Genomic DNA, 10,796 nt, shown 5'->3' with positions numbered 1-10,796 from the left:
ATTTAAGTAGAAAACAGTTATTTCAAATTGTAATAATATGCAACACTGTTTTACTGTGTTTTTGAACAAATAAATGCAGCCTTGCTGAGACATAAGAAACAAAGCAGATTTGAGAGACATATTACATCACGCATCTACCAGGTGTAAGCAGGGCCAGTGTGTCCCGTAATAGATACGCGGTTCCTTTACGCATTTACGGGGTACACGCATGTTTATTCACGCACACATATGCGCCACGTCCTGCTGCTTACACAGGAAGGGGAGGTAGAGCTACTTCCTGTCCACACTTCCTGTTAAGAAGAAGAAGGGAGGAAAGAAACAGAAAATATACAGATGACATCATGCAGTAGGTTTGTTGGACGGGGTTTTGGGGAGAGTCCGTATTTTGGCCTGATGGAAAAGCTGAAGTAAGTGTGCAAAGAAAAAAACACACACACACACGTGCACTCTTCAGCTGCAATAATAAAACACTTACACAGGTCAAGCTCTTTCGTTTTCTAACTTACTGACACATGAAATCACTAACACTCCCACGCGTGCAAACGCATAAAACACACACAGACACACAGAAACATGCTACATGACAAGTGTAAAAGGTGCAACTTAAGTTTGGTATAATATGAAGAATATGCGAGTGATGTTGTCATGCAAATTATACTGGCATGACTGTTCACTATGGTTGCTAGGGTATTTCTCTGCAGTATCTCCAAGAATTGTCTCACACGATTGCGTTCCCAAAAATCAGGTGTCCTTCTCTGAATGCAACATAACATGACAGCGTTTGTTATTGCATGTGTCGTTATGAGCTTCAGTTGTTTCCCCAGTTGCAGTAACTTCTATTTTTATTATTTTTTTATTAATGATAATTTGGCCAGTTTCCCAGGAAGTGATCATTTTGTTCTCTTTAACACGTGGATTGAAATGGTATTTCATTTGCAAACTTTTTATGCAATATTCCATTTTTGGTATAAGTTAAATTCACAACTTTGAATGGAAACATAGCTTTTGATATTCTGGTCTCAAGATATGCGAACACAGCGTGAGCCGTGATGTCTGATTTATGAAAAAATGACTCATTAAGGCCTGTTCACACCATGGATGATAACTATAATGATAAGGATATAGTTTTAAAAATCCTGTCCACAAGTCCACAGCTATAACGATAACGACATAAAGGAATGATATCTTTGGAATCACTAATGATTTTTTTCCCACTAAAATATTGACAGCCAATCAGAATCATTCCTGCTTTACAAAACTTGAGCATTTACAGTGGCAAACAACAGAACAACAGCGCATGGTTATAATAACATTATTGTGTGTTGGTTTGGAGGCTAATATAGTTATCATTATAGTTATGATAGTTATGATGTGAACAGGCCTTTTATGAAATAGTTATTTTTATGAGTCAGCCAAAAAAGCTTCACAAAACAGCCTCAAGCCCCTTTGTAATTTAGCAGTTTGAATCAGACTGACTCAGTGAATCATTTAGAGTCATTACTGCTGACAGAGTCATTTTTGGTCTGATTTGAAATTAACTGTTATTGTGCTGTATAGTAGCTACATTTTAGGTTTGTGAACATTACATCAGACTATTTACTTAATAATTGTCATAATATGTAACAAATAAAGTTACATGATGTGTGTGTATATATATATATATATATATATACATAAAACTTTATTTTAACTATAATCAATACAACATAAAAATCCTTTCTCTTTTTTTCTGTCTGGAGCCCTGCTATTATCAGAACTATGCAGGTACAGAAACAGTGTAAGCAAAAGTTCAAAATGTTCAAAGGCGTTGAGATTGCTTTGAACGTCTTTATTTTCAGGCCCAACATCTTTTCATAGAAAACAAACACTGGTCAGTTGACTGATAATGAGATACAAAGACTTAAGTCGAAACATTGTTTTAAACTTGAGATTCCTGAAGCCTGCAGAGTTGAGTTTGGATTATTCATCCTTCCAAAAAGTGAAGAGCTTTACTGTCAGTTTAATTTGGGAAAAAAAATGAATAAATACAAAATCACCAAGGGTGCATGTCGTGAAAACACTGCTCATGAGTTCATGAAGCCACAGATGGGCAATAAACCGTAAACTGTGAAAGAAATGGCGAAATACCAGCAACAACCACAAATATAGCTTTCAAGCCTTCTTTCTGTCTGTCACACAAAATAACATGCAGCTCAAAATAAGCGTTGTTTTGCTGACCTGCACATCGGACTTCAGAATTACTGGACCTGCATGATCGGTCAGTGTTGTTCTTTCCATTTAGGGAGCTGGTCAGGGGTGAAAAAGAGCTCCTCTTCCCTTTAACATCCTTCCCCCTGCAGCACACACACACACACACACACACACACACACACACAGATATTCTCCAACACACAGATTCCTGCTATCCCATCATCCCCAGTTTCCCCAGGATCTTCCTCTGTTTTGACATTCCTGCTAATTCTATGGCTAATTAATTGGCGGGATGAAACTTTACCGCACGGCAGCTGACCTGGACCTAACTGAGCCCACTTAACGTCTTGGCAAAAGAACCTGTGGTGTGTCATTCAACAGACATCCGAATATAGTCAGCATGATATGAAAGAAAAGAACACATGAAATGTGTATCATTGGATGTAAAGAATAACACAAACTAGGCATCCTGCCTGAAATGTAAATGCTTTGGAAAGACTATTTTCCCTCTTGAAACCCACTCTTATATCAATCTTTTTGTTCTCCAGTACTGAGTGAATCAACATGAGGGAGCATTTCTTTAATCTCAGAGCTGCCTTTTTTGTATGAAGACATAAGAGAAGACAGTTTCAGTTTTGTTCTCCTCAGTCGAAAATGTTTTCTTTTTGTTCGTGGTTTTAGGTGAAAAAATAGCTTAAAGAGCCAAACTCATTTTGTGGCTGATCAAAAATCTTGGAGGAGGGAATCAGAGAGACAAGACTGGATTACAACTTAAACATTGCGGCCCTGCTCTCGCTCTCCGTTCTCTCAAAAAGGCAACAACAATTGCAGCCACATCACCATTTTACATAAATCAGGCAAATATGCACCTAATGCAAGTGTAAAGATTTGACAACTACCCAATATTTAGTGACAACTTTATTTTGCAAAATATGCATCGATACATTTTGCTGTGTAATACATTTTTTTATTATTTAAACTATTTTAAGAAGAAGAAAAAACACACTGAAAAGCACATGCACTCTGTGGTGTGGGAAAGTGTGTTAGTGAAATACTATGTACAATTATGTGTTTTCAATTTAATTGCTTTGATTTAATAGCTCTGAGACATTTTTTATTGCAAACTCTTTTTATTTGAAGATAATTATTACCAAAAGGCGGAGAGTTATTACCAACTCAACATGTTCCTCAAGTGCTAAAAGGATTACAAAATTTCATGTCCACATGAAATGCCCAATTCAAACATATTCAACCACACAGAAGGGAAGAATGCAAGATAAATTATTAATCGCCAATGGATCAAAATACAATAAAGTCAGATGTCATGAAAAAAATCATTTGAAAGATATTAAGTGCAGTATAAAAGTCTTGAGTGGTTTTCACATACCCAGTGCAAAACATATTCTCATACAACCTTATATAAAATGTCTATAAAAATAGAAATAAACAATATAAAAAGCAAATAAAAAGACACATATCTATATATATGCATTGCAAAAATATTCACATTCTTGACTTCCACGTCCCAGTACCCTCATTTGAGACCGTAAGCATACAGTAGCTGGATGGAGTCAGCAAAATTATCGGTTAAATCGGCCACAGTCTCAGAAAGTACAGGTTATCAAGACCAGAAATGACTAGTCATACTGTGAAATGCAATTTAGTGAAGTCTGTACGGTAAGAGCCATCCTGTATAGAGTTCAGTAACCTCCAGTGACTCGTGAAACCGGGCAAGATGATTCCCTGAAGAAGGTAACTCGAATAAATCAAAAAGATCTGAGACTCAAAAAAAAAAGCCATATGTGCACCAGACTTCAGGACTGCGTGGAGAAGCGGTTTTATCCCGTAATGCACGCGCTGTAGTAGACGGCGCTGCTGGCGTCGGACAGGGCTGATATCAAAGCGCTGCTCTCCTCGCAAGGGGCATCCCTGCTCAATCGAGTCCTGCTCGCGCTCAGGTATTGGTCGAACTCAATCCTGTCCACTTCGCCCCAGAACTCAGCCGAGGGTCCCAGCTGGTCCACAGCATCCAGAGAGGGCGGAGCGACCTGAGTGACCGCCGAGGTCTCGGGCGGTGGAGACAGCTGGCCCAGATGAGAGGTGAAGGCAGGTTGGGACTGACTGCTCCCGTATATCTGACCGTAATAGCCTGCAGGCGTGGGAGTGTGAGGAGCCTTGGAGGATTCTGGGAGGCTCATGGTGGGGTAGAGCCCGTTAAGGTTCGTGGACTCCACAACCAGGCATTTCTCCTGCAGCGGGAGGCAGGCCAGCGGAGACTTCTGGTTGAGGTGTGGGTGGGAATGCTGGAGGTTATGGGAGTTGTGGTGAGGGTGGTGGCCAGTCTGATGGTTTGGATGCTGGTGGTAGTTTATCCACGAACCCAGACCCACATCTTCCTGCATGTGAGGGGGGAAAAACACTGAATCTCCGCCTCCCTCCTCTAACACGTCCAGCGGTGACATCTCCGGCGTCGGCAGGCCAAAACTTTCCAGCTCTGGAGCTCCGGAGGGGTGGAGGTCTCGGAAGTGTCCCAGAGGAGGCAGCAGATGATGTGCATGGCGATGTGGCGAGTAGGCATCTCCTGGTCCCGGGCCACCAGCGAGGCCTTGGAGGAGCAAACCCGGTTCCACTCGTTTCATCTTCTTGGGCTGTTTCTTGCGGCGAGGACGGTATTTGTAGTTCGGGTGATCCTGGAGGTGCTGCAAACGGAGTCGTTCGGCTTCCTCCACAAACGGACGCTTTTCTAGTGTGCTTAGAGCCTTCCAGGATTGACCTAAAAACCATCCAAATCAGTGTTATTGTTTCAGGATTCGTTGTGCTACTTTTTGCGTTAGTAGCTTATAAATATGATTTTTTTTTATCATACCTAGTTTAGTCACTACAACATTGTTCTAATTTAATCCAGAAACAATGCCAGATTTTTTAGCCAGATTCTTCAGATTATTTATAAAAAGTATTTAATTTAGCTCTCTGGAATAAATATACAAATATAATCATGCACAAATGATTTTTAAATGAGCTGTCACAATTGTTACGTTTGCAGCAGCGATTGCTTTTGGTGAAAACAGATGTAACACAAGCACTGACAAACGTGTGTGTGACATGAGCAAATCATTACGTGTAACTGGTGCGGGGCACACGGGGTTGGGTTGTAGTATTTGAATTATTAATGGGTCAATGGCTGCAGACAGTCGGCAGCTTGTGTTTCTGCCACAGCCCTGTTATATTTAAAAAAATAAGGACATCAAAATGTCTCCCCGAGAAACAGCCAAACACAAATATTGTGCAAGATTTACAAACTTTTCAAATGACTTCCATGTCATGTGCGCCCAAGGCTTGTTTTCTAATCGATAATTCTGAGCGGCATACAAAGTTCTTTTTTTATTTTTTTTATTATAATAATGAACTGGCACATTTAATTTTTATTTAATTTATTTTTTGACATGAATATAAAATTGAGTTTGTAATCATTCTAAATGACAATGGATCAGCCTGATTGTAGAAATAGCAGGGTGTGAATAAGGACGTGATTTTGTACAACATGAATAACATTCTAACAATAAACCCAAAAATTATAATGTTTAAATGATTGGATTTGGAATTAACTTCATTTTATGGCCATTTACTAAAGATTTAAGTGACAATGTGGTCACGTTTGCTTGTCATTTATTAGTAGTATAATTTTATTCTAATTATTCCTCTAATAAACTCACATTCACAATCTTTTTAAAACGTAATTATTATTCTTTATTTTTATTTATTTATTTTAATATTTTATTATTTACTACATGTATTAATTAGGCAATTCTGACACATATATTATATATTTTTTATTTGAATTTTCATATTTTAAACCACCAGTTTTCAAATATGCCACATCCGTGACATCGCCCTCTCCTGATGCACTAGATTGACCCCAGCTTAACCCCCGAGATGTGATGTATAGCGAGTGTCTTACCCAGCATCTTACTGAGCACGGCGTTATGCAGGTCTGGGTTCTGGAGGGCCAGACGTTTGCGCTCATCTTTAGCCCACACCATGAAGGCATTCATCGGCCTCCTGATCCTCGAATCCCCCCCTGATTTCCCCTCGCCGGAGCCCAGGGTCAGAGCTCCAGGGCGGGTTGAGTCCGGGCTTCCCGTCCTGGCCTCTGCTCCGGTTTGGGACCCCGTCCGTGCTCCAGAGCCGGGCACCGGCGCCAGCTCTGTGGTCCGGCTGCGGTCAAAACCATGTCCCCGGTCAGGGCCCGGAGTGCTGGAAGAGGCACCCCATGTCCCACGCTCCGCAACCTGGCTGGGCTGAGAACTGGCCTCTTGACAGCAACTAGACTCAGATATATTCATTCCAGCAAGACCACCACGGTTAAAGCACGCAGTTGTCTTTGGATAGAAGCAACACCAGGACGTCTCTTTGCTACTTTAAGCTACTTTAAATACAGACTGACCAGTAACCCAAATGAAACGAATCGTAAAAGAAAGAAAAAGAGTTAGAAAAGGCTGCACTCTTTGTTTTCGGATGTTTCAGAGAAGTATAAAATCCCACAGATGTTAGTGTTTTGTAACTCCTGCCCTCCAGACGGTATATAGTTCTTGTGCTGAGTTTGAAAGTTGTAGTGAGTTTTGATGAACCCATGCTGTAAATATATACGTGGCCTGAGCCAATCAGAGCGTCAGCCCGGACAGGAGAGGCGGGAGGGGCAGCCAGTGGGAGTTGTCCTGCCCCCCCCTTTACAGCCTCCACAGACAGAGAGATGTAATCTGAGAGGGCCATTGTTTTAGGCCTGCTGTACACACACTCATATAGGGCACATACACTAAATCATAACACACTTGCGCACACACAGGAACCCTGTTTGTACTGGGGGGCCGGGACCACAAAGAAAGCTGTGCACTTGAGTGTAAACAACTTGTAACAATGAGCGCAAATGTAAAGACATGGCAGTCAACACGAAGTGAAGAAAACACATAAACCCAACATACACACTAATGTAACATAACCATTTTAGATGCATTCAACCTTTGCCCTGAATATACAGCAAAGCCTGCTCTCTGGTTTCTTGGTAGCATGAAATAACTATACTTAAAGTGATTTATAGACAGTTTTCACAGCTAAATATTTGTGGTCAACCCATCATTTATTTAAAAATACACTGTAAAAAGTGAAAATATGCAGTTTTTACCCTAAAAAATTAGTTCTATCGTACGTGACCCTTAAAAATTACTTTAAAAATTACTTGGTGTAACCCAATATAGTCAGGCTGATTTAGTCATATTGAATATTGTATTTGACTTGGATAAAACCTGATAATTTAGAAGCAGTGCAGATTATTTATATAGGGGTGAGAAGTGTAAAAGCTGTTTTATTAAAATTGTGGACATTAAAAGTTCACAAATCTACAGCTAAAAAGTAGGTAATACTTCAGTTTATCCACTTTATTATTTTAGGAGCTGAGGTTTTATACAGTTTCATACTGTCATTTATATATTTTTTTAATTTTTATTTTAAGCATTTTTATCTTCAATTAAATTTTTTTGTTTTACGTTTTTTCTTTGTTTATATGTGTGACCCTGGAATACAAAACCAGTCATAAGTGTCAATTTTTTGAAATTGAGATTTATACATCATCTTAAAGCTTTTCACTGATGTATGGTTTGTTAGGATAACATTTCATTACACCAAATACACAAAATAATGTTCTTTTTAGCAGCATCATATGACCCCTTTAATGTCCTAATGATTTTGGGCATAAAAGAAAAATCGATTATTTTGACCCATACAAAGTATTGTTGGGTATTGCTACAATACAAATATACCAGGGTCTATTTGTGGTGCAGGGTCACATACTGTACATACATATATATATATATATATATAGAGATTGCTAAGAGAACAGAGACTCGCGTTGCGTTTTCAGTGAATTATTAATTCCAGTGTGTTTCGCGTTAAAACACGAGTTCTGTCATATTCTGTGATTGTCTCCGAACAGCACGAGCCCTCACACGTCGCGCTGTGTGAAGTACAGACTGAACAGATTGCCAACACATCCCACCGCTGTATGGCCAGATGAGACGCAAACTACGGTTTTTCGACTGGATAACCAATCTCGCTAGTAAAGTTTTGATGGATGAAGACTGCAATCAAGGTAAAGACGATTGTGGTGGCGTACAGGAGTCGTACAGTAAGCACTAAACTCCGGGAAAGTTTTCAGTCCAATGATCCAGTAAGCGAATGCATTCAAACAATCCGTCCAAAACAGCTCTAATATAAAAGAACCCAGGCTGATTACATCAGAGATTGCTAAGAGAACAGAGACTCGCGTTGCGTTTTCAGTGAATTATTAATTCCAAAGTTGATGTGTGATTAAATTTTGATTAAAAGATTAATTAATCACAGCATCAAGTAATTAATTAGATTAAAAATTGTAATTGATTGACAGCCCTAATATATATATATATATATATATACAGTATATAAAACCTATATATGTATAGGTTGTAAAGGCTATAGGTTGTACTTTCAGAGATTTATTTTATTCAACCTGTTACAGTTGCAAAAATGTTCTTTTTGTTGACTAAAATATTATATTCTTTTTCTGCATGACAAAAGATTTCATTCAAAATATATATTTTTGTGTAAAAAGACAAAAATTATGACCACAAAAATTCTTAGTATAACACTCACACTTAGTGTAAACTGGTGTTATTCCTGTCTGGGTTTGTATGCAAACGTGAAGTATTTTTATAGCTCATCTAAACATTATGTTTATAGTCTAATGAGCTGAAATCACGGCCATGCTCTGGTTGACAGTGGCATTTATTACATGGCTGTCAGTGAAAAATGCAGCATAGGAGGAGGCGAGTTATTAAACAGCTGCGATTACAATGAACTTCACACTTCACAATGAGCTTCATTAACTTCATGCGAGTAAAATGGAGAATATACAAAATAGTTATGTTTGCAAACGAAGTGAAGTAGAAAGTAGGCCAATCTCCATCACTCTGGTTACAAATATAGAAGAAATGCCAAACATTGGACGGGTCAGGGAGGGCAACCTCTTAATGAGATGGGATGTCGGCTTGCCTCTCTCCTTTGAAAAGGGTCACGGTCAACAACAGTTCAACACAAACGTTTAACCTCATCTAACTCAAGAGGATGTGAAAGTTAAAGACCATCACTCTTAAACTATGTCCATGTGCTTAAAACTATATGCACACAAGTGCATGTGTATGAAATGTAAAGTTGGCTTTTGATTTACCTTAAAAGAATGTGAAGTAACCACATTTAAACATTCTTAAACGTCCTTGTGAAAACCACAAATTAGTCCTGTGGTCTCTTGTCTCCAAACCTATACAATTCATCCAGTCTTAGACGGCTGCATCCAGTCAATTTCTCCCCCCATTGAGCAGTACATCAATATCCTCGACTCTATGAATAAATGCAAGGCGAGGCATGAGAGTTCAGGCCGCACAGAATCGCACAGAGGGAAATGGAGTTTTATGTGTATGTGAAGTGGATTTAACTCCATTAGTACAGTAGGCAGCTCAGGAACAGGCCACAAAAGGCCACGAGAGGCGTTTTATTGTTTAATCTATGAGGACTTGTCATGGTTTTCTGAAATATAATGGTGCTGGCATTTGTCTTTGGAAAGATGAGAGAGCTATTATGCAGAGAGGGTGATGGGTGTAAAAAGGGAAATGTGCAGCTCTAGTTGATCTTTGCGTAAAATTACTTTCATGCACTCGGGTTTAAAAAAGAGGGATGTAGGGCTATGAAAAAGCAAGGTCTGAATGTTTTAAGCAAAGTATAATGTTTTACTACACCAATTTACTTATTATTATTATTATTATTTTCTTTTCAGCAGAAAAAAATATTTTTTTTAATTTTATTTTTATTTAATTACTTGCCAGAAAATAGTTTATTTTGATTATTTTGTGTTGTGCTTAAAACATAAAAAATAATATATATTTATTTTATATTTTTATTATATGTATTTTATTGCAAATCACACACACACACACACACACTTATATATAATTTGCAATAAAAATAAAACATAATAAATATAATTAAATTTGGTATGATTTTTATATTTTAAAGTGGTCATATGATGCTTTTTTAAAGATCATTATTTGGTGTATTTGGTGTAACAGAATATGTTGACATGCTTTAATGTTCAAAAAACACATTATTTTTCAAATACTGTACATTATTGTAGGTCCTCTATGCCCCGCCTCTCTCAAACGCTTCGTTTTCTACAAAGTCCCTCCTTCCGACAAGCGCAGTCTGCTCTGATTGGCCAGCTGACCCAGTGCATTGTGATTGGCCGAACACCGCAAGCACTCGTCGGAAATGTAACGCCCCTTACCATAATCGCGAGCTTCATCTTTCAAAATAAATGTAAAGACAGTAAATAATGTCATTAGTTTTACCATCAGTTTAAGCCCGAAAGGGGAACAGAGTCGCGTGACAGACACAGTGATGATGCAGTACACAAGCCGCGGTTAAGACAGCTGACTCCATTTTGATGTGATGCTCTCTCTCTCTCTCTCTCACACACACACACGATGCGCAAAACTCCGCAAAACTCCGCATTTGAACAGATACTT

The 10,796-nt window shown here is 38.8% G+C and overlaps 1 protein-coding gene across 1 annotated transcript; it reads right to left on the bottom strand.

The window, feature by feature from the left end:
• Positions 1 to 3,144: 3,144 nt before the first annotated feature.
• On the bottom strand, positions 3,145 to 6,798 carry LOC107681403 (transcription factor Sox-18-like). The gene is made up of 2 exons (XM_016477702.1): positions 6,149 to 6,798; positions 3,145 to 4,963 (listed from the first exon to the last, which is right to left on the bottom strand). Exons 1-2 carry the CDS (start codon positions 6,531 to 6,533, stop codon positions 4,029 to 4,031), a joined length of 1,320 nt encoding a protein of 439 aa, XP_016333188.1. The 5' UTR covers positions 6,534 to 6,798; the 3' UTR covers positions 3,145 to 4,028.
• Positions 6,799 to 10,796: the final 3,998 nt, after the last annotated feature.

The sequence above is a fragment of the Sinocyclocheilus anshuiensis genome, unplaced genomic scaffold (genome assembly GCF_001515605.1).
Source record: "Sinocyclocheilus anshuiensis isolate Anshui unplaced genomic scaffold, SAMN03320099.WGS_v1.1 scaffold881, whole genome shotgun sequence".
Taxonomy (NCBI): Eukaryota; Metazoa; Chordata; class Actinopteri; order Cypriniformes; family Cyprinidae; genus Sinocyclocheilus; species Sinocyclocheilus anshuiensis.
Note: the sequence above shows the minus strand (reverse complement) of the source record. Positions and strands in the feature narration are given on the sequence as shown.

Excerpts from the sequence above, each read along its gene's own strand:
- LOC107681403 (XM_016477702.1), bottom strand. The coding sequence starts at position 6,533 with ATGAATATATCTGAGTCTAGTTGCTGTCAAGAGGCCAGTTCTCAGCCC. Across the intron at positions 4,964-6,148 it reads CGTGCTCAGTAAGATGCTGG|GTCAATCCTGGAAGGCTCTA; the intron begins GTAAGACACTCG and ends GATGGTTTTTAG.